Genomic DNA, 21,685 nt, shown 5'->3' with positions numbered 1-21,685 from the left:
AATTTCCCTTTCTAGATGAGGCAAAGTAAGCCAAGAATGCTGCACAATCATCTGTGAAGATCTAACTAATCAGACCCAACTGTTACACCTTTCACACTGTGGCAGTTATCTGTGAGAGTGAGTGCAGGTGGTTCTATGGGCATGTTTCTGTGTGCATGTCCGTGTGCTCTTGTCTTGTCACATACGCATGCATGTGGCTGTGTGTCTCACGATACATATTCCTCATTGGTGTCTACATCCTGTTTTCCAATTGAAACTATGTTTAAAGAGTTCTGTGTGTTTCTGCTAGAGAAAGGGTTAAACGAACCACCAGGAACTTGACTTCCTGAATCATGGCTTCAGAGCTGGATCTTAAGTTCAAGTAGGCTCCTTGCTTTAATAGGTTTTGTCTACATAGGAAGCCTCCCTCTGCCCCTCAGTCCCCTACCAGTATAAGGCTCGGTGTGAATTTAAGTCAATATAGTTTTTCTTCTTCCAGTCTTAGTACCATCTATATAGGTCAGCTCTTTGAGTCCTTTTTCTTCATTCCAGTCTGTCTTGAAGCAGTTCCTCAGAAACCTCACAGCTAATCAAATCCTTTTTTTGTATGACATCAATCCATGTAGTTTACAGTCTTCCAAGCCTTCTCTTACACTTAGAAATGGAGGGTGACACCCTGTTTCCTATCCTCTTCCCTCAGCTTTTCTATGATTGGTACCAATATAATTATACCATTTTAATCCTCCAATAGACTTTCCAATTCTGCTGTGAAGGTGCCATTTTGGGGCTGCCCATCAATTATGTAATGCATTAGAGGACGGGGACCGGGGTGTGGGTAGTCACTTAATTTTGCCTGACGGTGTTTCAGTATTTCAAGAGGTCGGGGGAAGGAGGGTCTTGAAAAATCATCAGAAATGTGTTACATAATTGATGGACAGCCCCTTTTCAGTGTTGTTGGGAAGAGGTGTAAGCTCAGATAAGTAAAGCCACTGGGACAGCAGAATAAGAGAGCCCCTGCAGGCGCTGCGCCCCTATGGCTGGTAAACTATCCCACCCAGCCAAGGTCATCCCCAGCTGGAGCCCCCCTGTAAGTAACGCAGGGGACTCCTGGGATTTGGGAGGGAACTGGCCAGGCTTTGTAATACGAAGCGTTGGAGGCCCATTTCTGTCAGCCACATGACCCGCCACCGTCACCCCCACGGATTAGAGGGGCAGCCTCGATGGGACTACGTCTCCCATAGTGCACTGCTCCACGCTGCGTCGGGCCTCCACTCACCGTGCTGCGGTGCATGACGGGAATTGTAGTTGACGCGCTGCCCTCCCCTTCCTTTTGCCCCTCACAAGACTGAGAGCGGAAGCTGGAAGGCTGACGCCGTGCCATTGTGGGAGGCAGGTCCTGTTCGCTAAGTAACGCGGAGCCTGGTTGGCTCCAATCTGGAGGGGGCAGACACCTCCAAGAACGAGACCGGAAGCGACATTCCGGAGACGGACGGTGCGTGTGTGTGTGGCGTCATCATTAAATGGCGGCCTGAGGTGAACGGACTCGGTCTCCCCTAACCCACTCAGGTGTGTGTACCGTCCTCAGCTGGGCCTCAATCAGCTGGGCCCGCCGCTTGGGAGGGGATGGACAGGCGGGACCACACTGACCCCTTTTGGGGGCTATAGGAGCGGACGGGACCAAATCGCTCAGCTCCGGGCGGGGGAGGGCGGCGGCAGAGAGCGAGATGGACCGGAACCAACCACCCGGCGTATAGGTGGGGGGTAGGCAGAGTATCGAGTCAGCCAGTCCTTTCATTGGGCGCGGCCGAGCCAGCCTGCGGGGGAGGGGGGCTGACGTAGTGGGAGAGAATTGGAGATGGGACCGAACTACCTCCTTGAGGGGAGAGGTGGGGACAGGACCGAGCCAAGTAAGTGGTGGGGGGGGTCCAGTCAGTGAGCAAGGGAAGCGCCCCCGGTAGAGTGCACGCAGTCCCCTGGAAGTGGGGGTGGCAGAGGACAGGTGCCCGCTTACTCCCCCTGCGGTGACTGGCTGCCTCAGAAGCAAATAGCGACAGCCCTAGGTTACTCGTGAGGTGCATCCCCCTGGCAATTGGGCTGGCTTTACAAAGCTGTCTTCCTCTCCCTGGTGCTGTGCGAATGACCTGCTCAGACAGGGGCAGCTGACTGCAGTGTAGTGAGGAGAGGGCCTAGCCAGGGCCCTCAGCTATAGCAAGCCGGAGTGATTTTTTTTTAAAAAAAAAAGGTTGATAGGGCCTCTGCTCTTCCCAGCACAGCTGTGACATCGCTGCCAGTAAACCTTATCATTATAACCTCTATTGTACCTGGAGAAAGTTATGCACAGAGAGGTTGAGTCTTGCCAAAAGCCACGTTGAGTCAGCTGCGGAGCTGGTTCTAGAACTCCGGCGTGCCTGGTACCCACTCCCATGATCTGGCCAATGGAAAAAGCCGTAGGAAGATGCTGCACCCCTTAAAAACATTAAGATTCATCTTACAGGACCATTTCTGTAGCAGCATCAGGCTGATAGACTTTGGCCAATGAACAATTCACCTAGTGTTCAGATTTTGGGGGGGGGGGGGGGGGGCACTTTACATATACACTGATGTGTCCCTTTCCCTCCCACACCTGGTCTCTGTGCACATTCAAACTAACAGGTTCCCCACAGAGGGATTCAGTGCTCCATTTTTCACCGTTTTTTTATATTGTACAAAGGACACTAAATAAAAGTGAGTTGCACTGCACTGATCATAGGAACAGCATTGGACACAGTCTCCTAGTTCATTTACTGTGCTTGAAGAACATTAAAATTACAGTTGTAAACAAGTTCCTTTGCTTTCTTAGGCCAGAACGAAGACGCTCCATCCCTCTACAAAATGCAGTATTCCCATCACAGTGAGCATCTTCTAGAGAGACTGAACAAGCAGCGAGAGGCAGGCTTCCTTTGTGACTGTACGGTAGTTATTGGTGAATTCCAGTTCAAAGCTCACAGAAATGTGCTTGCCTCTTTCAGCGAGTACTTCGGTGCATTTTACAGGGATGCCTCTGACAGTAATGTGCTTTTGGATCAGACTCAAGTGAAGGCTGATGGATTTCAGAAACTCCTGGAGTTTATATACACAGGAAACTTAAACCTTGACAGGTAACTTCTTTTTTTTTTTAAAAGGTTGATTTAACAAAGAGATCAAGTACTGATTTGCCATAAGTTATGGAAGAACACATTTAATAGCAGATACAGTACATGCCAAAGAATAAAGGTCACCCGTTTACATGACTTACTATACATGCATGACAGTATTTTAATGCATATGAACCAACTAGGGGTACCCTTATTTTCTATTGAAAATGTATGATGGCATCTAACCAGTTAAAATTGAAAGTGGTTTCCTGTTTTCTCTCTTGGTAAGGTGTTTAATCTCATATTAGCCCTTACAATATCGGTTACCTAATTATTTTTCAGATTGAGTTGCTGCAGTTCTCTCTGCCCCCTCTCCCATTCAGCTACTCAATTTCTACACCAGAGTTCTTTCTTTGTGTATGTGCCAGATTCACAATGGCAACCCTGACCTCATGTGGTACATGTGCTAGATAAGTATTGCAACTGTTAGTGTAAACCATCCAGAAACCATTTAGCAGGTGTCTGGAATGGTCAGACAATCCACATCCATATTAAGAGGCATGTGTTCTATAACTAGTTTGTTAGGGGTCTAACTAGAATCAACTTTCTGTACTTTCAATAGTGTCTGTATAAGTCTTCTCCAAACTAATTTGGTCTAATGACTTGCTGGTAGGAGTTTTCATATTTGTGACTCTTGCTCTCTGAATTGATATTAAAAAGGCATCCCACTTGATTTTTGGGCTGAGAAGGATAACCACCACAGTAATGTTGGTTGTACAAGAGCCCACTTTCCCCCATATACATAGACTGATTTAGCTACATGTGCATAAAAGGCAAATACCAAAGTTTGAGAAAATATGTAACAGTGCTCACCACCACCACAGCACCTTCCTGCAACCAACTGTAATGGATTAGGGCTAGTCCTCTCTCAGTTTCCCCTACAATCTCCAGGCCTAAGTGAATTGCCCATCTTTTCCCCATGGTCACTTTCCCCTACGTGGAAAAGGAATGTTGTCCCTCTGTATCCAATTCAAGCTGTGCTTCCAGGTATAACTTATTAATAGAATTGCAACCTTCAGCAAGTCCCTCCAAGAAAGACAGATCTCAGAAACCCCAAAATAAGGCAGGTTAAAATGTAGCAGTCCTCCAGACCCACACTCCTGGCCACCACCCAGGAGTCACTAATTCCTCTTCTCCAATTCTTATGCCCAAGCTGCCACCCCTCTAGAGGATTCTCCACAGTGTTATTTTCCTTGGGCTCCTTTGCCTACAAGTCCTACCCTCCTTATGGGAACCCCACTTAAGAATCAGTTCTCTAGTTCATGGGCTTGGCCTACCCTGACTGACCAGTTCTTCCCCTTTACCTAGAGGCTTCTGTATGAGTCTTCTATTCCTCAGGGTTTCCTCCTCTGCCCAGTTCTTTCCAACAGTTCCCATCCGCTTCACTCTCCCAATAGTTTTCCACATTTCTTTCTTAGATGCTCCTATCGTGCTCTCTCAAGTCTCATGGACTCTCCAGGTAACTCTTACCTGCTCCCTTTTCTCAACTGGTCTTTATAGAGGTGAGATGCTTTCTGTCAGGTCTGTTGGGAGGTAGCTAACTAATCACAGGTGAACTGGATCCATTCCCTCTTAAAGGGGCCAGTCACTCTGTGACAGATAATTTAAGGGACATCATCAATTTAAAAATTGCACTTCTGTCTGAATTTGTTTTAACTGTTTTTGTTACAAGTAACACTTCTTATTACTGTACCTGAAAGGAATTAGAGAACAAATATTTCTCCATCTTTTTAATTATTAACTTTGTGCACTCTACATCACTCTGTGTTTAGTCAGTTTTCCCTGTTGTTCGTGTGGCTCTTTCACACAACTAGAGAAAGAAAACAATTTTAAAGAATAGAAAAATATGATAATCAAACCATAACATTGACAGGGGGATCTAAGCAGGTTTAGCCCCTACATTTTTTATTTTTATTTTTTTACTGATTAGAATAAGTGCACAGTGTCCCTTTAAAATAGAGATAAACATTCCTACTAATAAAGGAATGCAATATTATTTCTTATATTATTTCTTCACACTATGCAAACTCTCAAGCCATGAACAGATTGGTACAGAATTACTCCTGCCTTTGATGCATTTTGACTAGTCTTTGGACTCTTTCTTACAGCAGCTGAGGTCTATGAAGCAGTCAGTACTGGCAACTGAAGGAGGAATAGACTAATGGCATGCAGTGAGCACAGCTTTTTGACTAGCAGCACCACATGCAGGGCAAAATGGTCTACTAGTGTGCCTTCTTAGGCCCTGATCCTGTAACTTGTTACATGCACCTGCACACACAACCCCATTGACTTCTGTGCAGAAGTAGTTAAAGGACTGGAGCCATAGACAGTTTCACTCTGCAATCAATGCTTGAAAGGAAAATTTGTATAATACGAGGTATTCTAATCACTACATCTGAGTACAAAGAATAGCAGTTTTTTAGTTATTTAGGCTCTGATCCTGCAATTGGATCCACTCTGGCAGAAACTGAATGTGAAACTGTTAGTACAGCATCCTGGTTACACAAATAAAATGACAAAAAGTCAAGCAGTGTAAGAGCATCATTAGTTCTGCCACACTGCACATATGCAATACAGTGGGCATTATTAAAAATAAGGATTTTTTACAGCACCACTGCATTTACTTTTTATACTATTGTATTTGTGATAGTCCCTATTATTAGAACAGGCTATACTTCATGTCCCATGATAAATGTCTAGTTTTTAATAGTTTCCATTGTATTTTCTATTTTTTGTGAATTTTTGATATATATTTTTGTGGTACGATCATGTACCTTATGTATAGTAAAATATAAGGTTCCATCAGCAATGCAGACAAGTTAACCCAATAGATGGAACCTGAGTTTTATATTTCCTGGCTTGTTGTGATTTGAACTCTGCAACCCTAATGCTGAACTAACTTGGGGATTTGTGTTCAAGATATTATTCTGTAGTTAATATTTAACTCTCTGAGCTGTTATAACCAATTACTGCAGTTTTTCTTTAAGAAAGTGCTTTTACAAACCACTGCAGCATCCTTAGAATGCTTCTGTAACTGCTGGCCTTGCCCTTAATGAAGAGAGGTAAAGAGAGAGCGAGAGGAGGAGAAAATAGATGGACAAGAAGAAAGGCAGGAAAGAAAGACAGATAAGACAAGAAAGGAGAATGGGAAGGAGACATGGAAAAAGAAAAAAAGGGTTGAAAGAACACTTGTGGTAAATTCTGTTTTACTCGCTTTAGTATTGCATATTATTTCACATTGAGGAATATTCGAAATATCAAAATTTGGGCTGACCTTCTGAACTTCACTGCTTTTCTTTTTTTATCATGGTTTTATCCCTTTTGCATTTATACTGAATCTATATAAGCTTAGACCAAGGTGATCTGTATCACTCTTAGTCATTTTATTGTATTGAAAGTAATTGCTGTGTATATTGTGTTGATGGAGAATAGCTTCATTATTTAAAATATTTATTTAGGTAACCTATTACTATGCTAAAATCACTTTGTTTACCACTGACATTGTTTTCAAGCATTGTAAGCTCTAGAGATAGTTATTTGTTAAAATACTGCATAACACATTTTTTAGATTTTTTTTAAATCACTATAGGTTGAGCTCTGTTCAGGTATAGCAAAAGTATAGTGGCCTAAAGCTGTACTTCCTGGGTTTTACTCCTGTCTGCCACTGATACACGGTAATGACCATTTGAAACCAATTTTGTCTATAAAATGGGGTTAATACCTCCTTAACAGAGGTGTTAAGGCTTTATTCATTGTTTGTGAAGAGCCTTGAATGAAACCAATAAGGAATTATTATTCTCGTCAGCTTGTATGTCTCCTATCATACGTCAGTGTTAAATAATATCTCTTAAAATATCAAAGATATACGGCTAGATTTTGCTGGATTCTCCCGACAGTTGTTATAATTTTTAATCATGAAACTATTTTAAAATAAGACTTTTACATGGCTGTTCTCTTAGTATTTATTTATATTGATACTCAGAGACAAATGTTTTTCTTTGTCCAGAATATTGTCATTTAGCATTGTTTCATTGCAGCTGGAATGTTAAAGAAATTCACCAGGTTGCTGACTATCTCAAAGTGGAGGAGGTGGTCACTAAATGTAAAATAAAGATGGAAGACTTTGCTTTTATTGCTAATCCCTCCTCTACAGAGATTTCTAGTATCACTGGAAACATTGAACTGAACCAACAGACTTGCCTCCTCACCCTTCGAGATTACAATAATCGGGAGAAATCAGATGCTCCTTCTGCAGACTCAGTTCAGCCACAAGCAAAAAAAGTGGGTTTAGAAAAGAAATCAAAAACCAGAAGGCGAAAAAAGACTTTTAACTCCCAGAAAAACATGAAAAATAAACCAGTGCAAAATCAGAGCGACTTAATTGAGAACTCATCAGTTGATATGTTTTTAGATGCAAATAAACTGGCCACACAGATAACAGAACAAGCTGCCCAAGGGAGCGATAACTCAGAGCTACAGCTAACGTCTGTGGTGGAAAGTGAAACTTTTGCAGCACAGGATGTTTTAGTTCAGACAATTACAGTGAAACAAAAACGGGGGAAGCCACAGCAGCACTGTGCATTGAAAGAACACTGTATGTCTAATATAGCTAGTGAAAAGAACTCTTATCAACTGGAGAGCTCAGGAGAAGAACTTGATCAGAAATATTCCAAGGCCAAACCAGTGTGCAACACTTGTGGGAAAATATTTTCAGAAGCCAGTAGTCTACGACGACACATGAGAATACACAAAGGAGTAAAGCCTTATGTGTGCCAGCTCTGCGGGAAAGCATTCACACAGTGTAATCAGCTGAAAACACATGTTAGAACTCACACAGGTAAGCTGCTGGTCTTGTTTATATGGGCTTCTTTTGGTTTTACTGATAGCATGGGGAAGCATAGCTAGAAAGGAACCAGGTTTTCTTCTAATACGTTGTTTCAGAAGTTTTCAGTCTTCAGGCTGATGTTTTGTGTATTTGGATGGTAGCTGCTGGTCACTGCTAATTGCATTCCACCAGCCTGTAATATTTTAAAATAGACACTATGAATGTGTATAGAAAAATAATATAGCTAGAAAGGAGAGCATTGCAGTCTAAGCACCCTGTAGGGAATATTTTGACTTCCCGAAGTCCCAGCAGAGCTGACGCTGTCCTTTATCCTTCTAAGATAAAGGTAGTGCAATGCAGAAAATGTATGACTGATATACAAGAGGTCAGACTGTCCTTTTATGCTGTCTCACATTAATGGCATTTATAATTTATTAGTTCACTGTCTATCAGAGTTCCATGATGTACACAATATAGTAATCTGTACAGTTATTTATGTCTGTCAAGCCCTGATGTACTAGAATGAGTTTGATAACATCAGGGGTTGAAAAATCCACTCTCCAGTGGCAAGTAGGAAAGTTCCCCAGTGATATCTTTTTACAGGAGAGGGGTTGTTAAGCCATAAGTTATTACAGAATTTGAGCTTTCATTTAATTTTAAAAAGTTTATAGCACGTGGTTATGAAAATAATCTTTCAAATAGGAATTGATGCTGTGCTATATGCAGAGCGCTTCAGTGCCTTTGCTGCTGCTCATAACCTTCTCAGTGGGTGACAGAGCAAAATTGTTTACACCCAGGCTCCTTTTACTGCTGCTCTTCAGGAGTCTGGGACAGTAGTGAAACTGCCAGAAAAAATGTCAGTTTCATTATGTTCTTTGAGAAAACTATGAGCAGATTCTGACAGTGGAGCTATTTCTAGGAATCTCAGGAAGGAGTAGAGTAGGGGGAAATAAGAGTGTATAAGAGTGGGCAGAGGAAGAATTCTTTCCCCTTCCAGTAGGGGAGAGGGGGGTCTTCAAATCTACTAGACACTGATTAGTCAGAGTTTGATATGAAAGATGGAGCCCATGACAAGGGTCCAATGACAGGTCTTTTGTAGAGGCATCAGCAGTGCATTTTCCTTTCCTTCTTCTTTCACCTGGACTTTGCATGGATGGGTGGGAAATCTTATTGTTTGTATTAGCCACTGGATGGCAGGTTTAGTCCTCTGAAAAGCAGGTGTCTGGTAATTTTATTTTTTTTGTCAAGCCTTGATCTTTATGTATGTATTTAAAAGACCTCTGAGACTTCTGCCTCCTAATAGATTCTGCGCTACCATAGTAATACAAGCTCACGTTCTCTTACTATATAGTCACATGAAACCTAGCACATATTTATTAGAGAATACCATGATATCTATTAAGAAATAGCGAATGGTCAGGGAACCACTGTTAGCATCCTGCAGCAGATGCTAATGAAATATTAGCAAGAACTGAAGAGCATACTAGTTGGACAGACCAGATGACTTAATAGGTCTTCTCTATCTCTAATATCAAGGATTCTGCATAAGTTAAAATGATTCTCTGCCTACCGACAGTGCATTGCTAGTATTAATTATGAAGGATAGATTTTATGAAAACTAATAGTTAATTACCAAAGGATTTTCAAATGGTGATGCTTTTAAAAGATTATTTATCTGCTGCTGTTCTTGTAATGTGCAGGCATAGCTGCTTGATTGATGGGTGCTGTGTGGCATCACTACAAGAAGTACTAGGGCCGACTCTTGACTGTGAGTCAACTAACTTAAAGGAAGGCTTTCTTACATACCCTTCCACTGTCTTGGTGTCTAACAGTTTTATCTCTTCCGTAGGGGAGAAGCCATACAAATGTGAACTGTGTGACAAAGGCTTTGCCCAGAAATGCCAGCTAGTTTTCCACAGTCGTATGCACCATGGAGAAGAAAAACCATATAAATGTGACGTATGCAATCTGCAGTTTGCAACTTCAAGCAATCTGAAGATCCATGCCAGGTGAGTGAAAGTACTAACAAAAGCCCTGATCGTGCAAACATTTATGCACAAGATTAGTTTCATGAATGTGAATAATTGACTTAATCAGGACTACTTGCGCATGAAGTTCAGTGTGTGTGTGTGGGCAGGATCAGACCTAAAGAAATGTTTACTTGTTTTTGTCATTCCCAGTTCTTCCCTGCTTTCAGGTCCAAGTCTTCATTGCAGGGTAGGGTATGTACTCTGCATGCTTCCTCCACCCAAGGCAGTAATTTGGAACAGCAGTCCATGTTGAATCATTCACACTAGGGTCCCTGTTGCATTTGATAATTTCTTCCCTCTCTAACCATAAGAGAAGATAACTTCTCTCCCAGTGCTGTTTTGGTGAGGAGATGGGTCCATTATATTCTCTGGCAGGGCAAGGTACAATGTGTCTCTCTGCGGTGGCTGTCAGTATTGCTGGTAGCCAGCTTTCATATTATAGTGATACAAGTCTTACTTGCTTTCCAGGATTGACCTATTGCCTGTGCAATGTCCTTAGCCTGATCCAACTGCCACTGCAGTCAGTGGGACTCTTTCTGTTGAGTTTGAGAATTGGAGCAGTCCCTGAGGGTGAGAAACTTCCATCTGAAAACCAGACTCTAATTTTTCTCCTTTTAGGCCACAAAATATCACCATAGCAAGACCAGGGGATAAGATACTAAGCGGTGTTACACAAAGTTCCTTTCATCTTGTGTTCTCTTCTCCTCCTTTGTGTGGGATTCCCCTCATGTGTGTGTTTTTTAACAGGAAGCACAGTGGTGAGAAGCCCTATGTGTGTGATAGGTGCGGACAGAGGTTTGCTCAGGCCAGCACACTGACGTACCATGTTCGTCGCCATACAGGAGAGAAGCCGTACGTGTGTGACACCTGTGGGAAAGCATTTGCAGTGTCCAGTTCTCTTATCACTCATTCACGAAAACATACAGGTGAGGATAAATGGGCTGCTGAGTGAGCTGGCATAAATTGGGGATTCATCTTGAGGAGGGCTGGCTGCAGCGCAAAAGGTGAAGGGAGGAGCAATTAGTGATATGGGAGTCTACAGAGCAGGATTGAGGGAGAGAATGGAGCAGTGGAGTCTGCATTAGTGAGTATGGAATCTGTATAGGAGAAAGTACCAGAGTCACATATGAGCTCTTTCCTCAGGCTTTTCCCTGAGGATTGCTTAGTGGTGGAAATCTGAATTTTCATTGTGGTTTGGGGAGCTCTTCCTACCATTTGTGCACTGATTCTGTTTAATTTATATTTTATATACACGTCTATATTGAAATGCTAACCTTCTTGTGTACCCTCTAGGAGAGAAACCATATATATGTGGCATTTGTGGCAAAAGTTTTATTTCCTCAGGAGAGCTCAATAAACACTTTCGGTCCCATACAGGTCAGTTTCCAGGCAGGCCACTTCCTGTGTTATAGATATTTTTCAGTATGCTCTTTTGCATTTAAAATATAACGTACTGTGCTATAATTGAGACATAAATTAAGAGGACGTACTAAGTATCTGTTTTGAATCATTTAAAAATTGATCATATAATTTTTCTTTAAAAAAAAAACAACTAAACTATTGTAAATCTAAACTAACGAGACTCCTGCAAAGCAGGGAATCAGAAATTCTGATGATAAACTTTGTGTGTGAGTCAGCATGTCACTTAATCTCTTCGTGCCTCCATTTCCTCAACTGTAAAATAAAGATAATACTTTTTTGTCTATTCCTTGGATTATGAAGTTCAGTATAATTATAAAGTACTGTAATACGGGATAATGTGGGAACTATTTAAATATTCAAGAAAATATTCATATTGTAGTATTGCAGTTGTCAAATAAACATTTGTACAAAGACAAGTTGGGTGTATGATCTGCTCATAGATTGATCTTCTTCAAATGAAGCAATCCTTTATTCACCATTTTCATCTCATCATCCTCTAAATGTTTTCATTCTGGATACTTTTTTTGATGGGTTTAGTTCATAAAGCTGTTAAAGTAATTTTTACTGCAGTTATTTTGCCTTTTGCCTATAGAGAGCTTAAGAAATAATTGCAAAATGACAACAGAGAAAATCTATGTTCTGAAATTCTAACTGTCAAACCATTTTTCAGGTGAAAGACCATTTATCTGTGAACTGTGTGGAAATTCTTACACAGATATAAAAAATTTAAAAAAGCACAAAACAAAAGTTCACACAGGTGAGTGTTAGTCTTGTAAAATGAATTTTTGGGATCAAAGAATAACAATTCTGCTTTAGTGCTAAATAAATGTTTTTAAATGTAACAAAATTAGATAAGAAAAAAGGTCTGGCTAGTAGCTCTATTTGATGCCTAGAATATCTGCTCTAATGGCACCCAAACCTTTCAGATGATAAGGATTGGTAAAACTAAAGGACCTGGGGAGATTTTAAAAAAGACAATGCAGCAAAGACTACAGCATTAAGCCATTATTATCAATTGGGGGGGGGAGGGGTGCTGTGCTGAAAAGAATATTAATATTTAAAGATCTGGTCTCATCTGATAAAATTGTGAAAGATTTCTGCTCTCTAAGGCAGCTGTGAAAGTCATCTGGGTCACAAAATACTTTTGTGAATCCTATTCAGTATGGCTGTACCCTACATTCTAATGGCTCTTCAAGATAAAGATTTCAGGTGAATGAGACACAACAGTTCCAGGAATTACCTTTCCTGATTCTTTGTAGGCCCAAATGTTCCTTTATCCAGCTGTTAAAAATGGTGGGTGTTTTTTGTTTTTTGTTTTTTTTTATATAGTCAAAGTTAATCCATGTCTAAAATGGATTAAGAGGCACTCAAACTCAGACAGACAGCTGGTGCAATGCTAATGACTAGGAATTCTATCCTAAAAAAGATTTCTCAGATATACCTAGTCCTGTTCTTCCTAGATTTACATACATGTTGGAATGGCAGTAACTTTGACATATAGATAGAACTCCTCCATGCTCAGTACTGTAAACTATGTGGGCAGTTCAGATGATGATGTAAACTAGCTTCTTCCAGATTGGGTCCACGTGCCTTCTTACAGTGGGTCGCATCTGTCCGTATTTAAGTGCATTAATACCATAACCCCCTTGCCTCTAGTTGTATGAAAAAAGAAATCATGAGAGCGGGCCTGGCCACTACAGGAGGGTTGGGGATAGGCTAGCAGTATGAGAGGAGAGTAATGTGCAGTGGCAGCTTTGAGGGTTACGGACCGGTGAAACTGCATTTTGGAGATGGGTGGGGAGGCTCTAGCAGAGCAGGAAGATAAGGGAAGGGAGTGTCAGGCGGAGACAAGGTGTAAGCTGCTGGGAAGGGTTTGGTGGAAGTGGAACTGGAACAATAGGAAAGAGACAGGCTGGGAGAGGGAGAGGTTAGAGACTGCCAAGCAAAGGAGGGGCAGGCCCTGGGAGCTGGAATGTTGTGCAGGCTGGGTATAGGAGGACATGGAAGATGAGGTGAGGAAGAAACAAAAGTGGTGACGGAGAGAAGGGAGGTAGAATAGCATTAACAGGAGAGCTGAAAACCTTTGCTTAGAGTGTGGCCCCTACAAGTTACCATAATGTTGTATTAGCATGCAACAATTAAATAATATCCTTATCTACCCTCAGCAGGGCCCGACTCAGAAAGCCCTACAAAGATTTGGGGGTGGGGGAGACGTAACGTGAAAGTAAATTAATGAAAGGTCCATTGTCAGCCATTTCAGTTGGGAACTGAACAAAACTCATTTTTCAAGTTCACTTGTACTCTAGACAGTGACTGTGTAAAAACAACCTTGTCCTTCAAATGTTCCGTTCTTCCTAGCACTTTCGGTGGAATAATGTATAGCAAATTAATGTGTTAATTGAAAGAGATGATGCCTGACATGCCCCCGGTTCTACGGCCAACTGCTAGAGTATTTCAAGGAGTCCCTGCTAACTGATTTTCCCATAGTTCCCTATTACTATGACATTAAGGATTTGCTACACTGCTTTGGCCCAGATAATGGAGGCTCAGTTGTGATGCATCATTCCTTGAGCCATCATGACCTGGACACAGATACCAGGGGACTTGATAATTAATGCTCAGGCTAAGCTCAAACTGGCTTGGTGGTTGAGTCTCAGGCGTGTCATTCTCAGACACCCCAAATGCTTACAGTTAAAGAACTTTTTTTAAGCCTGCCAGCCAGCTGCAGAGCACCTTTGAAGGGTTTTGAGCAGTTCTCTATCCGGTCCCTGTTCCCTAGAAGAGAATGGTTGTGTAACAAAGTGTTTTAAGGGGACTGAACTAGGTGTACTTGTTCCTGTCTCAGCTCGGGGGGACTGGACTAGATGACCTCTTGGGCTTCCTTCCACGCCTGCATTTCTATGATTCTATTATTTGGGGGTGAGGGAGTGTTGAGTTTTGAAGGATAAAAAAAGTTCCTCTCTTCACTTACCTCACCCATTCAGTTGTTTTTCCTGTCACTAGTATACTTTTTCCTCACATTAATTTCAGGCATTTTACTTTGTCCTCACAAATGAATGTGTTACAAGTTTTGTTTTCTTTTGTTTTGAGGATCTGAAAACCCCCTTGATTCTAACATAGTAGATAATTCCTACAATGAGCAAGAATCCATTCAGAATCAGAAAAGCCCTTTGTCAGAGTCTGCAGATGTGAAGCCTTCTGAGATGTCTTTATCACTTCCTCTTCCCATTGGGACTGAAGACCATCAGATGCTGCTGCCTATAACTGGTAATCAGTCTCCTTCCTCAGACACATTGCTGAGGTCTGCTGTGACTGGATATTCAGAACCTCAGTTTATTTTCCTGCAGCAGTTGTACTGACTCTCTGTGCGATATGGAACCAATAAGACAATCCTGGTAGTGAACATAATCATCCAAGCTGTTGGACTTACTCGTACTCATTCTTTTGAGAGAAGGCACTTGGTAATGTATCTACCCTGTGCGGTGCTGTTTTTCACTTGTTAAATTTTGCTAATCCAGAATCATATTTACCATTGTAATTGACCACCGTTTCCTAGGAAGTAATACCTTTCCAGTAGCATCTGCCTTAAGAATTGTCTGTTAAATAGATACGTAACTGTACTCTGGAGATCGACTTCAATGCTCATGCAGACTGAACATACAATGTCATTTGTGAGCAGACATTCGAGCCATATGTTTGTTACTGTTAGTTACTTTAAATACCTTAACTCACAGGTGTGGTCCTTGTGTACGGCATTGTAAAAAAAAAAAAAAAATTGCATGACTTAAATTTATTAAACACAAGCTCCCACACTCCAGGCCAATGTAAGAGGGGCATATGATGGCAGCTGGGCCAGTTGTCTGGTGAAATGTTTGTGAAATATTGGTGTTTATCAGAAGCAGCTGTTTGCGTGCACTTCCAGTATGAGACTAGATGGAAAGCGTGGGGCAAATGCCACCGATAGCTGAAGGAGACTTTTTCCTTGAGAAATGAGTCAAAAGCTGTTCTATCTAGCCTCTCCCTTTCCAAGGCCTGGATTCACATTCAGAAGTGACAAAAATGAGTTTGACCTTAGCTGTCATCTCTCCACATCCCTCCAAACATCTCGTAGTTTGACATAAGTGACAGTCTTCTGCTCAGGAGAGGTCAAAAAACGGAATATGCTGAGTGCTGTAGATCAGATTAGATTAAGATTATTGTGGGTAAGAAGGTGTGTTGAGTTAGCTGTGAGGAGGCACGAGTAGCACGTCTGACTTTCATCATCATAGTTATTAATATTACAGTATCACCTAGAGCTCCCAATCAGGATAAGGGTTAAGCACTGTACAGACACATCAGAGGAGACAGTTCCTGCCCTGAAGATCTTACAATAAATTTACTTTCAAAAAATTAAGTGAAAGCTAAAGATATGGGGTGTTTTAGTAAGGAAGATTGACTGAAGGCCCTAAACTTTGGGGTTACCCACAATAGGCTCTTACTATTCCATGACAGAATTCAGGAAGGTATAATAGAAAAACATTTTATTAAAAAATAAATGCAGTATTTACTATTGTTTTATTTCACATGCCAGTAAAGCAGTGTTAGGCAGTTGCTGCAGTTTATAGCAAGACCCATGTGAAAACAGGTTTTTTATACTGGCAATATGAGGGGTTTTTTTGTTTTGGGTTTTTTTGTTTTTTTTTACATCCTTCTCACGCCAGGGTTGGTGCAGAGGGCAGAAATTAGGCTCTTCAAGTCCTCTCTGTATTTTGCTGCTGCTTCTGTCTGCTCTTTAGTGCTGATACAGACTATTCTACCCTCTTTGCTAAGGGTTCTTCTTAAGGTTTCTCTTGAGCTCCTCATTTCCTCACATCACTTGATTTCCACTCAGTAGCTTCATGTGGAGCCTTTGTGTTGGCATCCAGAGTACATGCCCCATATCTGTTCAACACTTCCTTCTGATGCTGGTGGAAATGAACTGCTGATTGATGGGAGATCATGGATCTCTTCTTTGGTAATGAAGTCTTTCCCACTGTCCAGAATCTTTCATAGACACTTATTTTCAAATATGTCTAGTATTCTGTCTAACCTTTTGGTAGATCTCCAACTCTAACCGCCATACGTTAGCACTGAGATTACATATGAATAGAAAATTCTCAGTTTTGTTCTGATGGTATATCTCTCTCTTGCTCATTGATTTCCATATGTTATTAAGGTTAGTAAATGCTGTGGATGCCTTTCCTATTCTTGACTTCACTTGCTTCTTGAGGTGTCCATTGGTCAATATGGTGCTGCCCAGGTAGATGAACAGTTTTACTTTTGTGGTATTTTTGCCTTCCAGTATGATGTTTCCGTTGGAAGTCCAGGTTTCAAAGATGTTTGTTTTAGCATGACTCATTTTAAGCCCTGCTTGGTCTGTTGTTGTTGACAAAATTGTCGGTCTGTTATTTGTAACTTTTCATGGCTGTCACTCAGCATGATATCAACAAAGTCTAGGCCTTCTAGACATTTGCCAACTCCCCATGCTATACCAGTGTTTGTGTTGCTAATACACTTCTTTAATATTCAGTCTATGACAATGCCAAACAAGAGCAGCGATAATATGCAGCCCCGTTTCACATCAGAGTCCATACTGAACCACTCCATTGTCTGGTTGTTCACCCTTACAGAGCACTTCACATCTCTGTACATGGCCTTGATATTACAACTTTAGCTAGGGTTCCGTAGGACTGAAGAATGAATAGTCCATCATGTATGTCTGTCTTTGGAAAAAAAATGCCTTTTGAAAATAAAAATCAGTGAAATTGATGAGAAGAAGCTTGCCATTCTATATTTTCTTCTTTGGTGGTCCTTCGTGTGAATATCTAGTCTACACAGGATCTCTTCGGCCTGAATTCAGCCTGTTCTAAGATTTGCATCCACTGCCTCTTTCATCCTGTGTGAATCACACTACAGAAGGCTTTCCCTGTAACAGAGAGTAGTGTAGCCTCCTTTCCAGTGGTTACAGTCAGTAAGATCACCCTTTTTGGACAGTCTGACAGTGATTCCATGTTTCCATTGGTCAGGAAGCTTCTCTTTTTCCCAAACTTCATCAAACACCTTAACAGTTTTGTTAAGGTGATAAGTGCTTTTTTAGCATTTCTGCTGTGATTTAATCATCTCCTGTTGCTTCATTATTTTTTTTCAGCTTTACTGATTGTGACCTGTGCTTCTGACATCTCTTGGATTGATGTTAATGTCACGTTGGTCAGCTTTGCATGCTTAATCGAAGTCTGGTGCTGAAGTCGGCCTTGGTCAGTTGAGAATGAATTAGAAAAATGGGTAGAGCATTCAGTTCTACCTCAGTTGTAAGCATTTTTCCATCTGTGCTTTTTATTGGCCCATTTCCTATTCTGAAATTGCCACACAGGATTTTAGTCACTTAATAATAGCCCTGATTTCTCATCATAGCAGCAGCTTCAGTTGCTAGATCTTCAGTGTAGCTCCATTTATCTGCCCTTATGTTGCTTTTCACCACTCTATCTGCTTTCATGTACTTCTTTGCTTTTTCCAATACCAAAACCTGGTTGGTTTTAACATTCAGGAGTTCTCATTTCAATACTTTTCTTCCCTCAGTGAGATGCCATGTCTCTTGAGTTATCCAGTTCTTCTTCTGCCTATATTAATATCCAACTGTGGCCGCAGTAGCTTGAATCCCATTGTCTGTAAGCCCTGCCCAATGAGGTTACATTATCTTTTTCTTTTACAACCAGCGTTTTTGGTGTCTGAGAGTGTCACTGCTTAAGCTCCATTGTGATTGTTTTTATGCCTCACCAAGCTAATCTTAGAATTGTCAAGACTCATCAAATAGAGCCACAGAGGCATGTTTTCTCCAGTTAAAGACACAGCATCAGTGATATTAAGTGCATTCTTTGTTGGTTATTTACTTGCTGATACTTTTATCTCCATTAGTGCCTTGGGTGCAGGCCTTGGTAACCAGAAGAGCGTAGAATATGCCTCTTAATAGAATTCCTATTGCATGAAGTAATGTAACTCATCTTCACCTTAATTAAAAGGGTTTCAAAAAAAATTCTTAGAGGATTTTGAAATCCTCTGCAAATAGGCCCCTGGATCCTGGGTTTACTGCTTTCTTCATCCATGTGTCTGTTTTCTTCTTTGTCTGTACCTTTTAAGTGAAATAGACCTTTCATCCTTTTTTGTTGTTGATCATTTTAAATGTGGCATGTGTAATGCTGGTTTTGATTGTTTAATACTTTATTACATGTGATCAGTTTGCTGTTGAGGGTTACTGGACAGCACGAAGTACAACTAAGTCTCCCTGGCGTCTTCTCACTGCACTGAAGCTAATCCTTGCCATTGCTTCCTGACCTTCACTGTATTTGCTTTGCACTTGTTTCCATCATGTTCATGCCACAGCATTTGTCAGCATCTACCGTCCTTCAGCACAGGGTGTAGGACATTGGATGAATCATTCTGGGTTTTCAGTGGTGCAAGTGTGGCTTTTTTCATTCTTTTGAAATCTTTTTTTTTCCCCCCTCGTAATCTCCCAAGGATTCCATGGCCAACTGGTAATTCAGTGACTGAAGAATCGCACCAAAAAGCAGGGCCTTGAATATAAGTGACAAAGGTCCACTCCCTGTGACCAGATCTAAGGCAGCATTTTCTGACCAAAAATACAGCAAAGGTATAAAGATGAATGCAGTTTTAGTAATTAGTGTAGCACAAAAGAAAAGCAGTTTTAAGCTCTTTGCCAATGCATATGATTATACTGCTATTTGGCAAGTTAATCTTTAAATGTATAAAAGTACATCTCTTCTGATGTGATACTACTACTATAACAAAACAAAAAAAGAAGTTTAACTTGTTCAGAACTATTGAGAAATGCATATATGACCAGAAGAGCAAACTAACTCTGAAAAACATTCCTATGTAGAATATACATTCCATAAGAATGTTTGTTTCAACTGTTTTTATATTTCTAAAATTTTAGATTACTACAGTATTCTTACATTTCAGACTTTTTTAAAAAAAAATAATCAGTGCTTAGATTTATACAGGTTCCAGTTTAGATATTTATAGAGGTGACATTTGCTTTATATTACTCATTTAGTTTTCTTTATACACAGGAAGATCGTCATTTTTACAAGACAACGATTTTAAACCTCTCTTCACAGAATACACAGGTTCTGATAAAGTTGTTCTCTTGCAGCAATAATTTAACGATCTGCACTCAAGTATCAATTCTTATCCTCAGCTTTCATGAAAATGACTCAGCAGCTGAGTTGATTTTCTTTAAATATTTAAAAAAAAATTGTAAGAGCATTCCAGCTGGGTGCTGTAGAACTTTGAGAGAGATCTGTACTGAATATCTGTGACAACATATTGAGTATGTTCCTTGCATCTCTTATGTGGAGGCTTACTACTCAAGTTCAGTTTGGAGCTGGAAGCTACATCAAGAAGGTTTATGGTCCATGAATAGAGGGAAAACATGGACATCTTGAATAGTATCATGCAGTTAATAGTCAGATTTCTCCTTTCTGAGAAATGAAAGCAGGATCATGAAAAATGTTTTAAAAGCTTAAAAAAGACTCCTAGAGAATCTCTCTAGTGTGATCCAAATCTCAACAAGTCCACTCTTTCAGTCCCTACTCAAATTTCCACTAACTTCAGTGTAAGTTTTGCCTGAGGCCTTATCTACTCTTGGAAATTTATCAAAATACCTATCCCAGAATAAACGTGTCCACATGGGGAGTTATACCAGAATAGCCACTCTGCAATAATTATTTTGGTAAATTCCAAGTGTAGAAAAGCCCTGAGTAAGGATTGCAGCAAGATTGGGCTTTGTGAGAGGCTCTTGGTAAGACATACAGAAATAGGTCTAGATAAGAACTAGTAACTGATTTGGGTTAAGTTATTTTTGAAGTATTTTTCCTGTATATACAAAGTTTTTTCTTTCTGTTATGTGTATATAGTTCAGTTCTTTTTTTATAATCCCCTGTGGGGGTTTTGTATATATTTAGGTTGCAGTGTTTATGTTAGACTTTAATAAACTTGTTTTGTAATTTTCTCTCAGCTTGTGTTTGGTGTTTGTAATTACAAAGGGTAGCGATTAAAGGAGGAGGGAAGCAGTCTAACATAACCAGCATCGCATCACACTACACTGACGTCATAGAGGGCTCAGAGACCGCCCTTAGCACTATACAACTGTATAGAGGTTACTTGGGCACATCATTCATTACATTTTCCTTCCAACAGGAAAAACACCAAAATCCCTTGGTACAAGGTAATATTTTGTGTGTGCCAAAACAAAAACTTTATTCTAAATACTACTTAGTATAATTATTCCTGTGCAGTAAAAGATACATTATTTTGCACATTGCTTTGAAAGTTTACCCCCATGTTTTAAAGCAGATGTAAACTACTTTGCAGGGAAACTGTCTTTCACAGAGGATACCTTTTTTTTTTTTTAAATCATTTGTATTTATTTTTTCAGTGGTGGTAGTACAGCCTGTTGTCCAAAGCACTGGACTGGGACTAAGGAGACCTGAGTTCCTGGCTCTGTCACTGAGCTGCTGGGTGACCTTGGGAAAGTCATTTCCCCTCCCTGTGCCTCAGTTTCCCCCTTGTAAAGTGCATGGAGCTCCAAAGATGGTATAAAAAGTAAGTGGTATGATATTATTTTACCTATTAAATTTTATTCACAGGAATAAAGTAATAGTTTTTTGACTATAGTAATTTTTTAAATTCAGAAGTATACAAGGTAACTTATTCCTCTGACAAGAGTGTGTGGTTTTGGCTATTTTAATTTGAAGAAACCTGCGGAAACAAGTACTATAATTAATAGAGTTAGTAGTAGTCATCGAATAACTCTCTCTTATAAAAAGCATGTAACAGAACTAATTGTCTTAAAGGTACAGACAACTTTTGTGGATAATATCGATAGACCAATGCTGTCACAGGCTAAGACTCTTATTGTTAAACTGAATAATGAGGTGCAGCGAAGGTGTTCTTTGAAAATACCCACCACTTATTTTGAAAGTAGATGCCATTTATCCTTTGACATTTGGTTTGTGATGTTATTGCTCTCATCAAACCAATTAAAATTAAAACACTGCTTTTTGCAGAGTCACGGTTACTTATCACAGCTTCTTTTAAGCGTATGTTACTTTTATGAATAAAATTATCTGTCATTAGCTAAGTTGTTAATTTTAATCAGTAGAAATAGTTTGAATATACATGTTCAGCAAAAGGAGAGGATGATATGATCAGGCAGATAT

At 40.4% G+C, this 21,685-nt stretch overlaps 1 protein-coding gene across 5 annotated transcripts; it reads left to right on the top strand.

Moving 5' to 3' along the window:
* Window positions 1-1,487: 1,487 nt before the first annotated feature.
* Window positions 1,488-20,475, top strand: MYNN (myoneurin). 5 transcript variants are annotated; one of them, XR_010917737.1, is made up of 10 exons: window positions 1,488-1,545; window positions 2,819-3,116; window positions 7,190-7,989; window positions 9,827-9,986; window positions 10,755-10,933; window positions 11,301-11,384; window positions 12,100-12,186; window positions 14,520-14,696; window positions 18,960-19,092; window positions 19,535-20,475. XR_010917737.1 is itself a non-coding variant. In XM_067536630.1 (9 exons), the coding sequence occupies exons 2-9, from the start codon at window positions 2,851-2,853 to the stop codon at window positions 18,986-18,988; spliced, it is 1,782 nt and encodes a 593-aa protein (XP_067392731.1). In that variant the 5' UTR covers window positions 1,488-1,545; window positions 2,819-2,850; the 3' UTR covers window positions 18,989-20,475. The 5 variants fall into 5 exon arrangements, 3 of the variants coding, with proteins under 3 accessions (XP_067392731.1, XP_067392729.1, XP_067392730.1); XR_010917736.1 differs by having other exon boundaries at window positions 14,520-14,890; window positions 18,960-20,475; XM_067536630.1 differs by having other exon boundaries at window positions 18,960-20,475.
* The last annotated feature ends 1,210 nt before the right edge of the window (window positions 20,476-21,685 follow it).

This window comes from Emydura macquarii, unplaced genomic scaffold, assembly GCF_026122565.2.
Source record: "Emydura macquarii macquarii isolate MOO-44397 ecotype Brisbane River unplaced genomic scaffold, CSIRO-AGI_Emac_v2 contig_3603, whole genome shotgun sequence".
Taxonomy (NCBI): domain Eukaryota; kingdom Metazoa; phylum Chordata; order Testudines; family Chelidae; genus Emydura; species Emydura macquarii.
Note: the sequence above shows the minus strand (reverse complement) of the source record. Positions and strands in the feature narration are given on the sequence as shown.

What these genes read in the sequence shown, in the direction of transcription:
- MYNN (XM_067536628.1), top strand. Translation starts at nt 2,851, where the DNA reads ATGCAGTATTCCCATCACAGTGAGCATCTTCTAGAGAGACTGAACAAG. An exon ending in ACATGTTAGAACTCACACAG is followed by an intron (nt 7,990 to 9,826) that starts GTAAGCTGCTGG and finishes TCTCTTCCGTAG; the next exon opens with GGGAGAAGCCATACAAATGT. An exon ending in AATCTGAAGATCCATGCCAG is followed by an intron (nt 9,987 to 10,754) that starts GTGAGTGAAAGT and finishes GTTTTTTAACAG; the next exon opens with GAAGCACAGTGGTGAGAAGC.